Genomic DNA, 22425 nt, shown 5'->3' with positions numbered 1-22425 from the left:
GGGGATATTTTGGTAAGAGTTGGCACAAGGAACAGAGTGCGACCACCACCACATGGGCTAGTCCATGTCATGCAATTAGAACATACCCATTGGTTGTCATTAACCTTGGCAAGGATCGGTCAGCTGTTCAACATTCAGTGAACCGACTGTCGGATGATTTGGGAAGGGACGTGACATTTCATTGACCCTACAGAACTTACAGCAATATAGGAATGAGCAGTAGATTGTGGGTTGAAATTCAATCTGTTGGAATGTCATAAACATCATGTCTAATTTAACACAAAGCACTTCTACTCATTCCCGATAATCTCGGACAGCGATCTCTGGCTTCCAACCACAGAGAAGTTAGACACAAGCTCAAACTACATGGAGAATCCGGCCAATGTAAACGCAACGCTCTCACTTTTCCCATTGCGGGTTGCGCCCATTTGGAAAGCTCACTTGGCATAGATTTATGAGGATACTTGACAAACACGTACTCACACGTGAATTACCATCCCACTTTTGAACCAGCTCCTTGACGAATGTCTCATAATTACCACGGTTATCATTGCCACATAATCACTGACTACCTCGTGCCTTGGATATTATCATCTCCGCTCCCACGATATTTTTCCAGCAACGTCCTCCTACACATTTTCAATAACTGAAATTATTTATTTATTTATTCTTGAATCAATCATCTATTAGCACTTAAATTATCACTTTATTATTTCTACATTGCAACAAACCAACATCCCGCCTAATAATGTGATAGATTCTGGCATTCAGAAAATTTACAGCCCTGAGACAAACACACTCAATTACAAGATGTACAAATACTCAAAGGATTATAGCAGTGACTGGAATTATGGCAAAGGAGTGGCTAGGATGTCACACTTTGAACATAACTAAATACTTGTAACCGTAAAAAAACAATAAGAAGCCAATGCAAAGACATCGATTGATCTATACAAACTCATAACGCAAATATTGGATATTGGATGAGGGTTTTTAGGGCCGTTTCAAAAGTATTGTTACAAATCCTGTCTACTGTTTCCTAGCTCCAGTCAGGTTTCACATTAACTTGTAAATGGTTGCTGTACTGTGATTAAGCCCAATTCAAATACATTATGACGCATCCTTACAATAAATATGCTGGACGTTGCCATGGGATTTGAAATGATGTGCCAGCTACAAACTATTGTAACGAAATAGCTTCAACAGGATGAGTTCATGTTTATTTTCTCAACACTTCTGGGGAGAAAAACATTCAGGCTTTGATGCCATGTATCAAAATTTCAAGTTATGTTATCGCACTTCGTCTGAATTTGCTGAATTTCTCCGTGAAAGCTATACAGCTGAGGACAATTACTACAAAACACTAGTTAAACTATCTAAACAAGCAGGATCATACAACAACACTAGTAGTTTCAAACCATGTTGGTCTCTCCTCAAGCAGTTTATTGACCAAATCTCTCAGGTCCACTTAACTATTGCACAAGAACGACAGAATCTATCAAGAGATGTACAAAAGTATCTAGAAGAGCAGCACAAGAGACAGAAGCTTATCAAAGATACAGAAGCTTCCACTCAGGAAGTTGTGCATGCTTTCCAGGTAGTCATCCTCGATCTATGTATATCTTATCTCAGATTGGTAACATTGATCCATCACATATAAATTTCTTTATTCCCATGCATTATATTTTCAGTAATGGTTGTTACCATTTACTCCATGGTTTATTATGTTATATCATTAAGTCGCATACTGGTGGGGCAGTTTGTATACCCCCTGGGACGCTCACTGAGTAGCTTTTACTTCTAAACTGCTGAAAGTTATGATTTGACGAGGTCTAAAATAGTTTTTGAAAAATGAGTTCAGGTTATGTTGTTCTCAGCGTTTCATCGAAAAAAAACCCATCTCACTTCAAGTTTATTCTTAAGAAATATCATTCATCGCCATGAATTTATTAGTCAGCATCCTATAAGTCCTGATAGTCCGTAGATTCAGGTGGAAAAGCTTTGGTGAACTATTTATATGCATGAAAGGATTATCTTCAAGACGATAGATTTTACCAGTTTTTTTTAGTTTATAATCTGATAAAACTTATTTCTTGAGCTGAAAGTAAAATAACTATCTCTTCATAATTTTTGGTTGTTTTTTGGAGCTATGAAAGTAATGCATTCATGTTTCATGAATAGTACACGATTTTTATATGGGGCTACTTTTTCTCATTTAATTACAATTTCGCTACCCAGGTAACTTCCGTTCAACTTCAGAAAGCGAAGGAGGCATATCATTCACGTTATAATGAATACGAGCGTTCTATGCGCTTGGAGTCTGGTTCCAATCGAGATCAGGAAAAACTGGAGGTCAAGCTTAAGAAAGCTCAAGATGAGTACAAATATTCGGTCGAAAAGTATAATAACCTACGCAATCAGTTCGTTAGCAAAATGCACATTTCATGTGCACAGTTTGAGGTAATCTAGACTTCCAGTAAATATTATTCTGCACGATTGCGTTTTCCTTGTTTTTTTTCCGAAAAATAGGCCTTAGTTTTGGTTTTAACTATTGTCAATTGTCGAAACATTTCAGGTGCTTTTGTTGACCATGGTAATTAATCAGTTGCGGTGAATGTGTCATTTCATTTCAGTCCAAAACTTCATAGCAGTGGGCAACCACGTTATTACATGGAATTGAACCAAATTCTTTTAGATTTTATAACAAGCATTTTCTTTGGAAAAATAATATGCTCATTTAATTCTAAGCATAACTTACTGCTTTATTTGGCTTTGGTAGCACTTAAGACTTAAACACGAGTACGTTTAACCACAAAACACTCAGTTAAAATTAAACATGTTTTCTGAACTTCCTGATATCTTACCACTTCCAACTGGTCATTACGAAGCTTAAACTGAATGTTTTTTCTCCGATATTGAGCCTGATCTGTTGCTCTGCTAATTCCATCTACACTCATCCAATAATAAAAATTCCAGTCGTATTCAACTAGCGACTTTTATGTGACAGTGTCCAATCTGCAGTATGGTTTGTCTTTTAGATGTTTTATCATCTTAGTTTCACAATATTTAAGATATATCTGTAATTGGTCTGATCTATTTCAAAAATCTAGATCGTTTATCGGGTACCGTTTATGTATATCAAACTTATCAGTAAGTCATGACAACCTAATGACCTGATGTCATATATTTTCCGAGAATAATAAAAGGACTACTACTGATTTCAAAGCACACACCAATGGAAGTGTACTTGTAGCTTCTGAACAAATGGCGTTGTGCTATATTTTCAGAGGTTTGAAACCAACATTTTACATGAAATCTAATTAGCGTGATGTCATTCACAGCTTATATTGTATCACCTGCGACTAATCAATACCACTGGTTAAAGTTTGTTTTGGTCATCCCGAACACTACAAGTCTGTAAACTTACCTTACGCTTGAAAGAAAATCAGTAATCGAGGTTGCATAAATAAGTATTTAAGTAATAATAACTTTGACTGAATAAAATCAGTTAGCGGTTCATGTGAATGTCCTTTACTTAACTCATTTCTTTAGTCTCCTTTAGTTCAATAATGACGCTATTTTAACTAAAAGGAATTACCGGTTTATGAAAAATGTGTCCTGGATATTTTAAGGATAACTTTTTAATCAGCCTAAGTATTTTAAGTCAAGTAACTCTGGTGTGCGCACTATGCAGATAACTAAGTATATAACGATAATAGCTTGGGGTATAGTTAGAGAAGTAGCATTTTGACTGACGTTCTGTTTTGGATTTTAAAATGATATTTTATACTGTGTTCACTGTTTATTTCCTAACCTTTGACTCAAACAACTCCAATTCCCATTATCATTCCTTTACTTTTGTCTTGTAAAAGGAAATCGAAGTTGCACATCTGGAACAGATGAAAGAATTTCTACATCGGTATGCATCTGTCTGGTCCATCACAGGTGATGCTTTAGGAAAATTACATAATCAGTTTGATCGTGATTTGACTGAGTTAACTACGGACAGATTATTGAATATTCTTGTAACCGAAAGAGGCACTGGGACTTCGGAACCACAAGGTGTGCAGTTCGAAGATGCAGAGGTTGCTGCTGCGTTTTCATCAAATGCAACTGAACGTGCCAACGGAATAACAGCCAATGGTGTTCGTGCTTTGGAGGCATTTTTCGCTCGCGAAGCCAGAGCTGCATCTGCACTTGCAAGTAATTTACAGCATGAAGCTTGTCTAAGAAACCAAAATATTCTGCTCAAAAAGTTTTAATGTTATGGTTAGATAAAAACTTATGTATATGTTTATTAGACACTACTCATTTGTTTGCTTTGCAAATCAAAACGTATGATAAATTAAATCAAATCTTTGTTATAAACGTTTGCGCTTCTGGTTTGAAATATTTCAGAAAATTACTTCCAAGGACTGAAACTAAATGGTATAGAAACCTGCCGTTAATACTACCCACAATTTATAATTGTGATAAGCAGAAATGTTCTGAATAATCTCTTCAGAAGTAAATAATCGTACGTGTAACAGATCTGTATAAAGTAGTAAAATATTTAGAATGAAAATGGAAATAAAAAATAATCAGCTATAAGTTATTATTTGAATTTCAATTATTTAGATACAGCAGTAACTCAATGTAGTACAGATACCTAAATAATGTTATCGTTTTTGCTATGAACAGTTTATTTGTATTAATCATCCTCAATAGTTGTGACTAACCAAACTGTGCGACGTTTATTTTTATTATTTGTTTAGTTCTCACCATCTCACTTCACTATTATAAAAGTTAATACTCTTTTTTAATCTGAATTTGTAGAATTTGTTGACTCAATACAGCCTGTTTTTTAGCCAATGTCTGTTGTTTGTGTTCATTGGGTTATTTATTTACTCTGGAGAAGCCGCTTACACTAAGTCACGAAAAGTCAAAAATACGACTTTTCTACCCATTGGGATATAACAAAAATATATTCATTATTAACTTTCTACTCAATGGACAGTTGACAGACGCATTCCAAGTTAGGACCGGGGTCAGATAAGGCTGCTTACTCTCCCCCTAACTCTTTCTTTTGATGGTTGGCTGGATTATGAAGACCTCCACATCTGAGGGGAAGCACAGGATACAACGAACAGCTCAGATGCAACTAGACGATTTGGACTTCACAGATAACCTGACCCTCCTATCACATACAAACCAACAAATTCAGATAAAGACAACCAGTGTAGCAGCAGCCTCTGTGGCAGTAGGCCTCAACATACACAAGGGAAAATGCAACATCCTCAAATACAGCACGGAGAAAACCAACCCTATCACACTTAGTGGAGATACTCTGGAACAGGTGGAATGTTTCACGTACCTGGACAGCATTATCGATGAACATGAAGGATGTGATGCAGACATAGAGACAAGGATTGGCAAAGTAAGGGCTGAATTCCTACATTTTCAGATTATACGGAACTCAAAATAACTGTATGCCAGCCAACATCTAGATCTGGATTTTCAATAAGAACATCAAGACAGTTTAGTAGTACAGAGCGGAAACTTGGAGAACTACCACAACCATCATGTAAACAGTACAAGTATTTCTAAGCAATTGTTTACGCAAGATACTGAATGTCCGTAGACCGGATGCCATCAGCAATAGCCTACTGTGGCAGAGAATAAACCAGCTTCCGGTTGAAGAGGAAACTAGGCAAAGATGGTGGGAGTTTATAGGAAATACATTACAGAAATCATCAGATTGCATCACGAGGCAAGCACTAACTTGGAATCCTGAAAGAAAACGGTAAATAGGAAGACTAAAGGACACGCTGCCCGGGAATTAAAAGCAGACACGAAGAGGATGAATATCAACTGGAAACAGTTGGGAAGGATTGGTCAGAACAGAATCGGATGGAGAATGCTGGTGAACGGCCTATGCTCCTCCACGGGGAGGGAGCTACAGGCGTAAGTAAATTCTACTCAATGCTCAGTTTATTTAAACGTATCAGGTCCAACCTTCTCATCGATAACTATATGATTGACTACTTTTTGTGTATGTTAGAGTGTATGGTGTTTTCACAATATGTGGTTTTGTGCTATCCTTAATTGGAACGTTTTTTCACTTAGTTGTAGGTTCTGGTACCAAAGATAATGGCGAATCAAGTCTCAACAGCCTAACAGATGTTAGATCAGACGCGGTCTCTGTAACTAGCATTTCCGTAGGTGTTGTGCCGTCGGTAACAAATATATCAATTTCTGGCAATGGAACCGCAAAACGCCGAGAAGGTTTTTTTCGCCGACGCCGTAATTCCTTATCACAGGATCCTGCTCCTGCTATCGGTGACAATAATGCAACAGGGTCGTCCACCTCAGTCGGTGCGGCCATTGGGACAAACACCAATATTCAAGCTAGTGGTAGTATCAGCCTCAGTGCTTTCACCGTTGTTGCCAAACGTGGGATTCGTCGATTAGGCACTCCTTATTCAAATGGCAAAGATAAACCAATAAAGCAAATGGACAAGTCAGGTAGATTTGTTTGACAGTAAATAATTTAAGTAGTTTCTGTTGATGTTTGAGAAAGCTTCGCATTAAAATTAGTAGCTTATATGTTAAGTGGGGCCCCTAAATTGAATTTCGTGTTGTAATTAGCCTATGAACGTGATATTTTATTTTTAGTAAACATCTTAGTATTTGGCAAATATCAGAGATGTTTGAAGTATATGATCCTCATGATTGTACCTAAATGTAAATTGAATTATTCACCAAGTGCTTGGATATGAGACGCACTGTAGGTATGGGGTTAATGACACTGCTCAGTTCTCCAAACCGAAGTAGGTGTAGCAGGATTTGAATCTGTAACCTAGTTGCTGAAAGTCAAACCCATTAGACACACTACGAATATTGAGAAAATTGAGGCTTTCTCTATTTTTCTCAATATTATTATTCGCATCTTCATCGTATTTTGTAGATAACTATATTGTTACATTTCTACACCTCCTTTATTGTAAGCTTCCATTGGACCTATTAATTATTGTTATACATTTTAATATTCCTTAATTATTGCTAATTGATTATGTACTGTCTGCTCAGTCCTTTACCACCTATGGTACGATCGCGCTCAATATCTGCTTTCTTTTTCGGCTTGTTAAAGTCAGGCGTTTGCAGCACATTATTGCATCAGTTTTTTAGTCATCATCGAATTGGGTACAATAAAGAACTAATTCGCCTTCTGTCATCGTCTTCTGATTGGCGACTGAGTTATAAAGGGACTCGAGGACCAATAAGCGTGAAGGCCCTGTTTGTCATTCGTTAGTCAGTGTTTACATTTGTGAAATTTTTCAGTGGTCCGTATAGGGATACAATACGTGATACCAATTCAGAATTCTCAATTCTTAACAAATCTGTACCAATTTTCCTCATAATACAACAACGCTAAGGCACGGTTACATGGCTAATTCATTCCCAAGTCTGAGTATACTGTTTGGGCTACCTCCAACCAATCAGCGCCTTAGAACGAATCGTGATACTGACACCTTGAGTAAATTTTACAAAAACGTATGTTTCTATTACTTTACCTACTGTTATTCGGGTTCATTAGAGTTTATCTCGTGCCAACTCGTTATCGTTTTAGTTGTTTTCGAGTAGAGTGAAAGGTATTTGTCAATATATGTTAAACAAAAGAATGCAACGGCTGTCGAATATTAGCACTCAGTAATCACTTGCATGTATATTTAGTGAGATATTGGCTACTCTATAATTAGTTTTTCCTTTACCAGCACATGATATTCTATTCCCAATAAAATTTCACTTATTACCGCTCGTTATTTATATTCTATATCAAATACATTTACTCTTTAATTAGCTATTTGTTCTTAAATTATACGAAAAAGCTTTCGGACATTTGTAGTTATTGGCAAAGTTCTGATCATGGGTCTGATAAATTGAGATTACTCATACAATAAAGTGTTTCTGATTGATGGTTATTGAAATCAAAGAAACGATAAGTGAACCTAACTAAATCAATGACATATAAAGTGTCTCTATTTGTCTTCACTTTAATCTTTACGATACTGTTGCTATATTCTTCGAATGATATCTTCAATATCAGTGACTTATTTTTGCAGATAACATTACTTCAAAAAGTGATGATTGGCGAACTACTACACCCGTAGAATTACCGAAAGACGAAGACGGTTATAACATTAGACCACCTGATCCATGGGGTGAAAACTCTTCAAATTTCAATCATTCTGAGGCTGATGATTCAGGTTCCGAAGAAGATCTAGAAAGCAAAGCGAACAAAACATTTCATGGTCTAAAAGTAGGTATTTCTCTATACTTGGAGTTGTATTATATGATACCACAGTTTAAGTTCATTTCCTTTTGTGCTGTTTTTGAAAGTTTCGATATGATATATTGATTTACTCTTAAGATCAATCTAGATAATTAGAACCTCAGATAAACAAATCATCTCTGTGCAACTTGGTTGACTTGGGATAGTGCGAGTACGCTAAAATGTTGTGTGGATTGAAACAGTAGGATAGTGATCTTTTTAGCTGCACGCGTTTGCTGAGAATGTGATATATATATATCTTTAGACTGACTGTATTAAATTCAATCTAGTAGTGAAAAATAGTACTTTTGGCTGAGACTCTTATTAATGTGGAACACATTTAGTACTTCTGTATGACTTTTCTTCGTTTGTTTGAATAATACTAACAGCTTATGACTTAAAACCTTTTTGTGTTTTCGGGTGCAGGAGTAGGATGATAGAAGGCTAGGCGCGGCGAAAACAAAATATAACACCAGTCCATGAGGTCAGTGACACTTGGACTTAGCCATTTTAATAGGTATAGACTATCTGGTTGGAGTTCGCGTGATCATCATAATCAATGGTTAGGGACTTTGGATGACACGGCTCAAACTCGTTTGTAATGGTGGGTATGTATCCATTTTTTATCTTCCCCCAAATTCAGATCACAGTCAGAGACACTACTCCTAAGCCTCTCGGACCGACTAATTTTATTTTATTGGTTATCACGAGATATTGCACTTACCAGTGATGAAATACTGTGAGAAATAGTTTATGCGAATTAAAATAATTAGCTGCGTTGGTTACTTTCTATCAAAAGGATATTTGAATCTATCATGGTAATTACGCCACTAGTTAAACCCATGCGAATGCATTATACTCCAGCGGCTGCATCATCCACATAGTTGGCATTTAAAAGATCCTCTTTTTAAACCTAAGAGTAAATTAAGCTTTCTAACACAACCACTCAGTTTAGCTTTCATTAAAAAACATAAAATACTAACAAATTTTGAAACCGTTAATATGGTTTCCTTGAAATGATCAATAGTAAATCTATGGATTGAAAGAGTTGCTAATGTCAATTTTTCTTGTAAACTTACGATACATGGGTTAGAAGAGTGTTCCTTCTGGCGAATGTTTACATCGTATACCACAAAACTCTAGAATGTTTCTGGAAGAAAGATAAATTGCCACAGTTGATCAGTTCTTTCTTCAAACAGTATTAACTTGCCCATATAAATTCAGGTCCATGTTTTATCCTTGGGATCCTATCATTCCCAATACTCGTTCGAATATGTGATACCAGCCAAAATCAGTAAACAGTTGAGGCCACTTCATTCATAAATGGTATGTCTTGAGACCAAACGTTTTCGACCACTACTCCTTAGTCAACTTTTAAATTTGCTATATGTCAAAGTAAATTTAAGTGCGCAAACCAAAGATTATTTATTTACTTAAACTATTTGATATTTCTAGAAATGCATCAAAAACAAGTCCAAACGTTAATAATGACTTGTCAATCCGACCAGTCAGATTAGGAGTAAATATTAGTGCATAAGGTTTTGTAATTCTCTTCTGATGCTTATTGGCTGAACAGTATTCTAGGAGTTTTATTAACTTTTGCTGCCAGTTTCAAGGATGTGTTTTAACATCGAAGAACTAGGTCTTGAAAATGCTATTAAAAAACCCATTTATGTATGCATTTAACAATGTGAAACGCCAATTATATCTTACTTTTCATCTAGGTTAATATCCGTCCAGTCGGAGAGTTTGCTCCAGGAGTAGCGCTTAAATATAATGGGGATAAATTAGAATCTCGTCCAAAGCCTGTAGAGACAAGAAGTCCTAAAAGCACTGGGAATTCACAAGTCCCTTTACTTATTGATCATCGTGTCGGATCAACACTTAGATCACCACGTTCAAGCATATCTTCATATCAAAATATCCCCATCACTTCAGGATCGGATAGCGTATCAAATCATGATTTGATTAATGCATTACCTCTTCCACCATTGTTACCGCCCCCTCCTCCACCGCCATCGTCATCAGTGTCATCATCTACCACTGAGTCGTTTACTTCTATCGGTGCTGGTGGTTCCATGCGCACTCGGAATGTCGGTTTGTCATCGTTTAATACACTCAGTAAGGGTCATTCAATATCAGCGATACGTCCACGTGGATACAGTTGCAATACATGGACTAAAAGTAATTGCTTTTCTGTTTCTTAATAAGTCGATTGTTGGCGATTTTTCTTAGATTTATGTTGACGACATTGTTTATGTCACACCTTCCATGATAATATTCTAGTTACGAAGATAGAAACCAGAAAAATATGAAACTTGGGTAGCTATTACTTGGCGTATTGGTTTATGAATTTCTAATAAATATTCATTAAACAGCTGTTTTGTGTCACTTTTATGTAGTTCTGTGTGCAAAAATATTATATATATATATATATAAATCCGGAGAAGTGGCAGCTAGGTGGTATCACTACCAACCATGTAAAGTGAACTATGGCTCGAATCTGCGTATATAAGCTCGTACTTGGTTACTGAGACATAAAGAATAAATATATCAGTAGAATAAATACTGTGTGTTTAAAAATGTCATTTTCAAAATCCAAAACTCATAATCCTTTTCAGGAAATGGGAATCAGTTCAGACACTATTAAGTGTGTTTGTCTCAAAACCGCTTTATTTGATTAATGATCTTCACTGTATATTGTGAGTAATAAAACAAATAAATAAAACAAAAAAAAGATTTCCTGCACTTTTTTATTGACATTTTTTTCCATCCTGATCCTATAAACGAAAAGGTTTTAAAATGATTGCTTTCTCAGTTAATTTTTTCAAGTGAGTGACTTGAAATTCATCTTTAGTACAGATTGACGGTTTTCGCTGGTCACAGTTGTTTCGATTTCAAGTAGAAAATTGGACTGGCATTAATACACGTGTTACTAAGAGAATTTGCAGTTGAAGTCTTATGAATCCCATCTACTGAATGTGAATCGAATAGTCTTAAGGCTAATGGGATCACTGAAAAACGTTTCTTATGGCTTTTATCGTGCGACAAGTAATGTCCATATATTGATGATGCAGCTTGGAGTAAGATATGAAACTTGATCATAACACCTTGATTAATCGTAATTCTAATTCTTTTAAGAATCATTCGTAATTTTTATTCTCAGCAACCTATTGTCTTACTGACTTAAAAGTCTTGTATTCACAACTAATATACTGCTTTATATCAATTTTCGGTTAAATTAAAAAACACCGGGCTTGTCATGATTACTTTCTTACTTGCTAACTTACTTAAGTCTGTTACCACTTTTGAGACACAGACCGGCGACCAGGAATCTCCAACCAATTCTTTGTTGGACTCGTTTCCAGTTGTTGATTCAAATGCCTGTCTCTGATTCCCGACTGCATGTGTTTCTTTGTCTGCTTCTTTTCTTTCTGGCCTGAGGATTCCAGGTTAGGGCTTGCTTTGTGATGCAGTTTGATAATATCCACTGAGTGTGATTTATTGAGTTCCAGCATATTTTCCTGATTTCCTCGTCAGCTGGAAGCTGGTTTGTTTCATGCTATAGAAATTTATTGCTAACTGCATTTGGCCAACAGATTCGGAATGTCTTGCATGGACATCTCTTTACAGATACATGTACATTTTAGATGATAGTTGTTCCAGATTCATATAATAAAACTGTTTTGCGTTTGTATAAAAAATTCTATCTTGTGTTGCTTGGCAGTTGTTTTGCGTTCAAAATATTCTCCAATTGTAGGAATATTATCCTTGCTTTCCCAATCCATCCCTTCACATATGAATCAAATCCTCCTTGTTTATCAATGATTTCAGTGTGGTATATACACTCGTTTTGTTGCTCTTGAACCTCAATGACTTTTTTCTCTTCTTTCTTGACTGATCGCTCGGGCTACCATGTTCGCGTGCTAGCCTTTTTATTGTCATATATTCCTCACATATTCCCTTCTCTTACAGCTTGTTTTACTGTTGCTCCCAGGTCTTCTAAACATTTCCGCTTGTCTGTCCTGATACTTTTCCCCACTCGTTTGTTTAATACTGTCTATTCGGCTCGTGCTCCGAGCTCTTCTATTTTCCGGCTTTTTTGTCTACTGTCTTCCTGACTTTCTCATCTTGAATCTTGCTCAAGGTATTACTAGGGATCCACTCTTAATGTCGGTGCTTCTTGGGGCCCAGCACCTCCTAGCATGTTAAAGCAGTTGGTTCCTTAATCTCTTTACAGTTGTCCTCCACAGTGGTTTCCTCTCCTCTGAGTAGGTCTCGTAAGGCTTAGAACTTATTGTTGAGAGCTACCGCTTATTGACTAAGTTTTTCAGCATCTCTGTGGGAAGTTGTATTAAGCTTTTATAGCTCTACTTGCCCAATTGTGTAGTGCTTTCTTAACTTCAGTTTCAGCTTGGCATCCGCCAGTGGTGAACTGAAGCTATATTATCCTACCTCTTTGTTCTTACGTTTTCCGTGGACCTCAATTTTTATTGATACATTTGTGATCGATCTGGTTCTCCGTATTGAGGCGCTGTAAATCCCATGTAGCTTTGTGTATGTGTTTATAAGTGATGCTAGTCCCGCCTATAACTCTGTCGTTGAAAACACATAGATTTCCCAGTCTCTCAGCATTCTCGCCTTTTTTCTCCCAATCCATACTGCCCCATAATGGATTCACACCTGGTGTTATCCATCCCGACATTGGCGTTCCGGTCTCGTGTCAGGATAAATAAGTCTTTCCTTAGGAAGTTCTCTACGACGAACTATAACCTCTCATAAAACCTATCTTCATCCTCTCCGCTGTTATGATTGCTGAACACGTAACACTGGATGACGATTAATGTAAGGCCTACCTATTATGTTTCGAAAGATCCTTTGATGATCCTGGATGTATGAATTTCCCATCCTATGACCGTTTTCCGGGCTTCTCTAGAGAGTATCTGTACAACATTTTACATGTGTGTGTGTGGGGTCATTTTCTTCCTAGTGACCATCATGAAACAGAATCTTCCCCAAGTCCAGTTGTTTCTGTTCAGCTTTTGTCCAATGGGGTTTACTTATTCCAAGCAAAATAAAATTGTATCCTCTGTTCACTGGTATCTTATTTCGTCAGAACATTCCATGTATATATTATTCGTTGCTCTGGTCGTCAGGAGGGACTTCGCTCTCGTAACTCAGAAATTCTCAACTCTCCATGAGGTATCGCAACTCTTCTATATATAAGACTGCAAGTCAATAACTTATATTGTAGATAGAATTAGCAGTACTGTATCATATATTTAACACTCCTAACTCTTTACATTTAAATTTGTCTGTTTACTAATACACATGTATATGTATATTCCATCACCGTAATCATTTATTATGTTATCTAGGCAAATTATCCACTCTTCCACGAAGATATCGCAGTAAAGTTTACACAAATAAAAGTATTTTACACGGAGCTTTTGTCACTTCTCAAATTAGTATGTGTAAATTTTATCATCTACGAGTCTATTTGAAATGAGATATCACAGAAATTCATGTCTTAGTAGTCATCGTTATAAATTGCACTAAAAAATAGTGATGATGATAATCATTCATATATACGTTGTTTTTTCTATCAACACTAGGTTTCCGCACTGCTTCAGGCACATTTAGTAAAAACTTTTTTCTTTGCTCATTTGCTGCTATTATTAAATGTCAGCTCATGTTTTCTATGGCTGTGTATACTTTGTGTGTATGTATGTACGTGTATAATTTATTAGCATTATCATGATGTAATATAGCTTATATACTTCATCCAGTATCGTCACCATAAGCCTATATAATTCGAAATCGAGTTAGTCTGTATTTTATTGATAACTGCATATTCTAATTACTATTTTAATAGGTAATTAGAATGTTTGCTTATAAGATGTCCTTGTTTGTTGTTGTTAGTTTAATCTCATGTATATGAACCTATAATAATTCATGGATTGTATACTAATAGTGTCATCATTAGTGAAATAAAGAGAAGAGGAAGGAAAATGAAGAGCGATCGGTGTAGCAACGGGATCGAAATAATGATGAATTATGTAAAGGACAACTGAAGAAACATATCCAAATGATGCATTTAATGAATGATTTTGACATTTTACGAATCTCCTTTTTGATTATGCTTAAAACAGTAAATGGTTTACCGTACCTGAATTTTCATTCACTGTACTACTGGTTATAAATATTTCAGTAAGTATTTATCTGATTATGTACTTTGAAATGAAGTATATTAATGCTGAACTGATAAAAGTTGATTACAGCCGATAAAAAAGTCTTAGTTTGATGACTACTTGAAAGTCGTATTCATCAAATTATTTCTGTATGTACACTTGTTTAGTAAGATTTATTTATCATTAAATGATTTAACTTGACGTTTGTACAGACATTTAAATAATTTTTTGCAGAATAAATGTACCTAAATATTATTAGAGATAATCTCTTTCATATTTCAGTTTATCTATGGTTTATTTTAATTTTAGAAGGAAATTCAAGTCAACTCAATTCTGCAAAGTCATTGGAATCAAAAGATGAAACTAAAAATGCAACTTTCAGTTTGTCTTCTTTTGAGACCCTATTCACAGTACAAGAAACTAATACAAAAGATATTCAGTCAAATAATAGTAAAGATTCCGTTCAGAAAGACTGCTCTTCAGATTTTAAATTTGGTTTTAAAGATTCTGATAGTTGTAATAGTTTAATAGATACCTTACAAAGAATTTCATCATCTGCAATGGGTGTTAATTTATCACCTGTAAAGAATGATGGTGATGGTGGCTTAGTTCGACGATGTTCTAGTACAGCACCTACTTCAATGGATAATGAATCAATTGATCAATCTAATTGGGTATGTGTACATTATTTGCTTACAGTATTTACTTTATCGTTCATCATTTATGATCACTCAGCTGTTCTCATTTTAATCTAGTCATCAGTTTTTGTAGCTGTATGCCCAATTTCAAACTTATCAACCTTTTATGCTCTGTCCATTAAATACTCTAACAGTGACTCAACGAATCCAAAGTTATGGGAAAAGCTAAGAGAAACATCAAGGATTCATCATGGAGATTACACATCAAAGTAAACAGCTCTTTTTATGTGGAGCAACCGCTTTAGTCAAATATATATGAAGTTTATCAAATCGACATTAGTAGTTCCAGTGTTTTAGGCTAGTTGGTTGATCATAAGTTTGAGCTTCACTTGCCCACTAATGTATGAGTACTTAGATAGTTTTATCGTCTGTAATTCGATATGTCTTATAATCTAGTAATTATTGTAAATATCCATCCAGTTGTGTATTTCATTCAAACATCTTTCATTTAACCGGGATCCAGATGTCAGTAGGTACATGACTTAATTTCCTTAACAAACATTTGTTCGACCTCATCAGAATATGAAATAGCCTATTGACGTGAAGAATTCGTTTCGCTTTGGTAAAATCGATTATACTTGGGGAATCCATCCATCCGAATCTATTCAACTAATGTAAGTCAACTAAACCTATGTTTAGTTCTACTTAACAATATTCAAAAATGTGTGATATACCACTATTAAAGCACGTTGTCCAGTAAGTAATTATTATATTTTTTTGCCAAATTTGTTAGGTGCACAAGTTTCTGATGAGAAACATTTATCAAATACAATCCGAGAATCCAAACGAATTTAAGATAAAATCACTTAGACTGTTTGCTTGTGTATTGAGAAATCTATCTGAAGTTATAAGCATTCAACATATGATTGATTATATAAATATATGTTCGATTAGTCACTGTGAATATATTTTATATCATTTACTCAGTCAAATTTCCATTTAGAAATGGTAAATGAATTACTAATCATTTTCGTGTAAATATAATGATCATATTGTCTATGAGCAAACGTTCCATTCAGAAGTCTACTGTAACAAATTTGTTGTAATAGGTAAAGTTTGTACATTTGAGATCTAAAGATACACGTTAATACCCCTATAACCCATATTTCAATTTCACAATTCTAGATGGCTTTTGAAACAAATTCAACTGAGACAAGCAAATCCTTCAGTCCTTCCGTACCCTGGCCATCTTTTAACGCTAATATACATGGTACTGTAGTTGGTAAAGAAGCTCGACCTATTCCTGAACCTCCAACACGCCTTCATAATCATCCGAATAATAGTTCCATTATTGAACCATGTATTACACCTTCTCCTTCTACCTATTCAATTAATTCGCCAAATAATTCAATTTGCTTAGCTGCTGCATTTACAGAGATTTGGCATGCCCGGTTTTTTAACGGTGGTGGCAGCTCTTTTTCAACCGCAGCCTCTACTGGTCAACCTCCTATTCAAGCAATCAATGGTAGTTTAACACTTGCATTTCCACGTGTGGATATGGGACAAAGACTATTCAATAAATTACTTATTCCCCCTCTTGTGTTTAGAATTACAAACGCTGAAAGATTAAAGGATCTACAACCTAAACTTTCTGGCTCATCAATCAGGTAAATTGTACTGCTCGTTTATTTCAGATTATTTTGAAATAATACAGTTGTTATGTTTCTATTTCACAAGCTCTTTATGAAGCTTAATTTTCTCAGTTAACTTGTAATTGGTGAAGCATGTAAACCTGTTGACTGATGAATAGATAATCGTGATAAAATAGTAAAATGCAATATCTAATCTAACTCCTTTTTTACTTCGAAGTGTCTTTGAAGAGCTTCCATATATCCAGATTTACTTTTAATAGATTTACTAAGATGGTTTGTGATCTGAAAATACTATTGTGGCGCATGCTACTTATGCTGACAGATATCAGTAGTATTTAGCATCAATCGGAAGTGAAATGTCTGCCAAAAAAGATTGGATTGAAAGGAACAGGAAAAAGGACAGAGAGCAATCAGAGGAACAACAGAATTGGAAGAATCATGAAGTATATAAAGGGAAACTGATGGAAGATGTGCAAATTATGTATTTAATGTATAGTTTTCATATTCTACGAAGGCACTCTGTAATTTTTCATTAAACAGTAAATTGGTTTTCTCAATCTGAGTCCCGACTCACCACACTATTTTGAAGATAATTTTCATCACCAGCTACTGATATCAGCTGATAAATTAGTGAGAATCAAAATGTCATGGTTTTCAGTTTAATTCCGCGTCAGATTGTTGATTTACATTACCAAAGAGTTCTGAATTAGGATGAAAAAGCCCTTCTTGACTTTTAATGATACTTCAACTGATCTCACCATTTATGATAAAAATTACCTTTAATGTATTTACTGAATATTTGGAAATAAAGCCTTAATAACACGCATAATGTTGGAGATTTTATTAAGTTTTTTATTTTCCAATTTTTGTTTATACCTACAATCCAATTACTGTTAATATATTTCATTATGTGTTTTACTTTTATATCGACAAGCAGTTAGTTGTTAATAGTTAAATTAATAAAATGTCTCAAGCAAATTAATCATGAGTTTAGATTTAATTATCATAAGACAGATGTATATAGTTCAAGATTACTAGACTAATAGGTACGTCATTTAAGTGATATTAAGTGTCATTAAGAATAATATTACTACTTATCAGTTAATTGATGTATTCATTTATTTCTCAAGTATCATATCAAGATCTTTTTTCGTTAGTATTCTTAATTCAGTTATGTAGTCTCATTGGTATGCATTTTGTTTTTCTGTTAGTTTGTTTTCTGAAAGTACAACTCCTACTGCTGATAAACCTCAACCAATTTTACTCGAGAATTTGGCAGATAACAATGCAACACAAATAATCAATAGTTGTAATAATAATAGTTCAGATTATATGCTTGCTATTCCTGGTGATGTTCTTTCAAGTTATCTTGCTCCGTTGATAATTGCTCATTCAGATGAAAACTCATTTTCTTGTAGTGATACATCTGATAAGTTAAATACCTCTTTTACATCCAATACACCTACATATGTTAAATTAGATGTATTAACTTATACAGTTGATGTGAATGCCGATGTTAAGGGATACTATCCTAGTCTTACACCTCCAATACATTTATGTACATACTGGCGTTGTGAAGCATCAACTACAGATTTTCGTTTGGATTATACAGCACAATGGCCTACACCAACTACTGCTAAAGAGTATGTTCTTTTTATTGTTTTTGCGTAATTCAATGATATTTTAGTTAGGTTTTTTTACTCAAAATTGATCCCGCTAATTATACGGTGAATTATTTCAGACTTTTGTTCCTTCAGTGATAAAGATTGACCAGTTATGTGTTTTCACGTTCAGAAAAAGCTCTTCTCACTCCTTAAGTTAGCCCGCAGATTATCTAAAATCATAGCTTATTTTGTAACTATTATTACGATTACTGCTATATACTGTAGCATCGAACTCCGTACATCGCTAACTAAAAATCGACTCTAGTCCAAACATAATCAGTTACCGAATATTAATACAAGTGGATTTCCTTGTTTTAAAACGAGTTCTAGTTTGATAAATCTCAAACAATCTTTCCCATTTATCAGCTCAAATGTTGCAACAATAAACTTAGCAGAATAATGTGTATCCATATATACCTTGGATTCTTTTCTGTTCTTTGTAACCTCGAAACGATGGTTATACTTATTTTAAAACAATGTGTACATTTTATATCATATCAGTGACGATTAGTGAGAAGACTATAGATACAGAAGAATTATGAAAAATCTCACGGACTGATATTCATACGCCAACTACTGTGAAAGCTCTAGAGGAAAATTCACTTGGTATTGTTTGTTTGAATCTTCCCATTGATGTTTAGGACTGCAACTGGTCAGTCTCTAATTGGTATATGTGCATATTGTGCGTATTGCCTCGATATAGCCTTAATTCATAAGCATTATAAGCAAAGGTGGATAGTGGCTAGCGGTGGAATCCATGACACGCGTTTCGTCCTATTTGGGACCCGTCAGCTGGACGCACCTGCATCTCAAAGTTGATGTTCACTCTGTAGCTGAGTGGATAATGCGATGACGTCTGAAGCGAAAGGTACTGGGTTCGAGTCCTAGATTCCACTGCTAGCTACTATCCATCTTTGTTTCTGGAAGAAAAGTTCTAAAATACGCACCGACAGCCTTCTAAGAAAAAGTAAAACGAGTATGAAGAGTTACTTAATATTAATTTTAAGAAAGGGTAATTTAACAGAGTAATAGGAATGGAGCACTTACTATTGCGCAATCAAATATTGGGAACCGAAGTCCTCACAATATTGTGAGACTGACAGAAGCGTTTAGCCCTTAGAATCCTCACTTTAGTCAACATGTAAATATCCAACTATAAGGAAATTTTCAATAATGCTTCCATATTTTGATGGCTTTTTTTCTGAGCTGGATGGTTTGGTCGTGCAGCTTTGATCATTCTTCTGAATGACATCATCAGCACTAACTTCTACTCGACGTTTGTGTTGATGATGTCGTTCAGAAGAATGATGAAAGTTCCACGACCAAACCATCCAGCCCAGAGAAAAAAACTCCACCAAAATCATCCACTTCAGCTACAAATCTGCTTCTATATTTACTGCCTTTGGACTTGTCATCATTAACACGAAATAACATATGTACATTGGGGCATAAATAATTTTTATTTTTATTTAAATAGGATGGTCTGGGAAGATTGTAGAATTTTCACACTTTTTAAATTACGAACTAAATCGGTTGAAGTTAGACATTTTATTTTATTTTATTTAAACACATAAATATTGGTACAAAAAGCACCAGATAAATATGCGCCTCACAAATCTCATTTGATTTGTGTGAGGGCTGAGATACTGCCCAGGTGCCCAAACTGAAGCAGGTGGTTTTCTTAGGGGACCACACCCCGAGCCTTTGACCTAAAAGTCTGATCCACAAGGCAGTGGAGCATCGTAAGGAGATGCAGTCCCATGGTAGCCGGTGACCAACAACAGGTTCATACGCCATTCGTTCCATCAGGATACTGGAGCCCATGTGCACCATTGGTTTGGAATCAGGGTTTGCCAACTCCCCTAGGTGAACTCGCCTTACCCACCAACCCGGTTAAAGCGCCGGACATTCGCTTTTCGTCCTCTCACTTTCGTAAACAGCCCCCCCCACCACGAGAAGGTAGTGAGTAGGACTTCCCTGTCAGAGGCTATATATTCGCGTGGCCATGTGAGAGCATTTCGAGAAGGAGAGCGGACTCTCCCCACTCTCGGCCATACCAGGGCATTTGGGGCAAGTTAGACATTAAAACTATAGGTTGCAAGTAGCTGAAGAAAATCCACAAAATAAACGAATTCATGTAATTCTGCTACAATGGCTGACCCACCATTCTAGTTCTCCTGAATAAACAGTTTTCCATAACTGAAATAATCATAATAGTAACACGTAACGTCTGAGTTGATTTATCTTAAAGTCGAATTCCCACTATTTCTTTCTAATAATTCGTTTTTTGAGTTGATTTGTATGGAATGAATTCAGTCAATTTTATTTGTCAGTGACTTAGAGTTTCCAAAATATTATTGATGGCAGGTCGCTTCATAAATATATATATTACAACCCAAAAATTCCAGAATTAGTAGTAATTTCAAACTGTAGACAGAAGTAGACCGATGAGATAAAACTTTGTTACATATAGTTTTGGTCAAATGTAATGTGTCATTCTACTGTCTAGTATATCCTAACTTCGTTACTTTAATAAACACTTTCCGAATTCGAACAACAACTAGAAGCAAAAAACACTTGTTTCGACAACTCGAGTGTTGAACATACATTAGTAAGAATATTAGAGTTTGTATGGGATTTACATAAAAATTTTCTAGCATCTCGATTCGTTCACCAGCGCTGATTGGTTGACAGTGAACTAATCAGGGTGTTCCAATTCTAGCCTAATTAGTTCATTCAATAGTCAGAACTCTATTCTACACCAACAGAAATGATATCCAGTTGGAGAAAATTTAACAAGATACTTTCCTTGTAAAATTTTTTGCTTGCTTACTCACCCACTTTAATAATTTTTAACAACAACTCATTATCTTGTTCTTACTATAAATTCAATTTGTTCGGATCGCGCATTATGGTATAAATGAACAGATTCATTGTGATTCTGTTTTCATGTTTATGGTAAAATTATATTTCATTAAATCAAGTATAAACATTTATTGTTTTGATGAGAATGTATTCATTCAATATAAAATTTATTAGATGTTTACTTATTGACATTATCCGCCCGAAACATTAAGTGTACTACTATTATTACACTACTGTTCATTACAATCATCAATTATATTCTGTCTACAGATATTTCACTTGATATAATCTTAATTAATTAATAATAATATTTTCCTTATTAGACTTGTGAAAAATACTGGAGATTTGCGAATAAATCTCATGATTGATGGAACTGTTAGCCATATGCAAAGTCTTCCAGTTGGTACGTGGCTCCCAGAAGTCAATCATGCTACATGGCGTATCCCACTTCACAATACTAATATTGATCGTAACTTATCAAGGGATAATAATAGTAATAGTGCACATCGGTCCGAATTCACTTCGAAATTCGATGCAACTGGTACTGTTCGAGCGAAATTCACATTAACGAATGGCCCAGGCAAGCCACAACCTGTTAGTTTACAATTCTATCGTGAAGGCTCCTTAGCTAGTGGTGTACAATTGTTTGTTATTTCGTCTGATTATCGTATGAATTTATGTAAATATCGTCTGATTGGTGATCGATATATATGTGATCCACCAACAAATGTGAATCGTTTTCATTCAAATTCAACGCTTCATTTAGAACAAAATAACAACAATACAATATTTAATTCTCTAGTTATTACTGAGAACAAGAACATTAAAAATAAAAATGATGATATAAATGAGCATAAAATAAATCCAACTAGTTTATCTTCAATCACTGACACTTAAATTAAGTCATTTACAGTAAAAGTAATTTTTAGACTTTTTGTGCCTCCAATGCGATTAAACAAATCATCTGGGTTTTGTATTATTATTTTGAATTCATCCATTAAATATGCATAATTCCCTTTGAAAATTAATTATAGTTTGATTCAATTAACTGTTGTACCAACTAATTCTCTTAGTATTATTGTCACATTAACTGATATTGCAAAT

The 22425-nt window shown here is 35.1% G+C and overlaps 1 protein-coding gene across 1 annotated transcript; it reads left to right on the top strand.

Annotated features, from left to right (window-relative positions):
- Nucleotides 1–1207: 1207 nt before the first annotated feature.
- Smp_028140 (putative proline-serine-threonine phosphatase interacting protein) lies at nt 1208–22218 on the top strand (the record flags this gene model as incomplete). Its single annotated transcript, XM_018794132.1, has 10 exons — nt 1208–1597; nt 2239–2460; nt 3873–4203; nt 6106–6504; nt 8103–8299; nt 10036–10495; nt 14812–15176; nt 16326–16807; nt 18004–18435; nt 21645–22218. The coding sequence occupies 10 exons, from the start codon at nt 1208–1210 to the stop codon at nt 22216–22218; spliced, it is 3852 nt and encodes a 1283-aa protein (XP_018648575.1).
- Nucleotides 22219–22425: the final 207 nt, after the last annotated feature.

This window comes from Schistosoma mansoni, chromosome 1 (assembly GCF_000237925.1).
Source record: "Schistosoma mansoni strain Puerto Rico chromosome 1, complete genome".
In the NCBI taxonomy this organism is placed as follows: domain Eukaryota; kingdom Metazoa; phylum Platyhelminthes; class Trematoda; order Strigeidida; family Schistosomatidae; genus Schistosoma; species Schistosoma mansoni.
The sequence above is the reverse complement of the archived record's forward strand: the minus strand, read 5'-3'. Positions and strand labels throughout refer to the sequence as shown.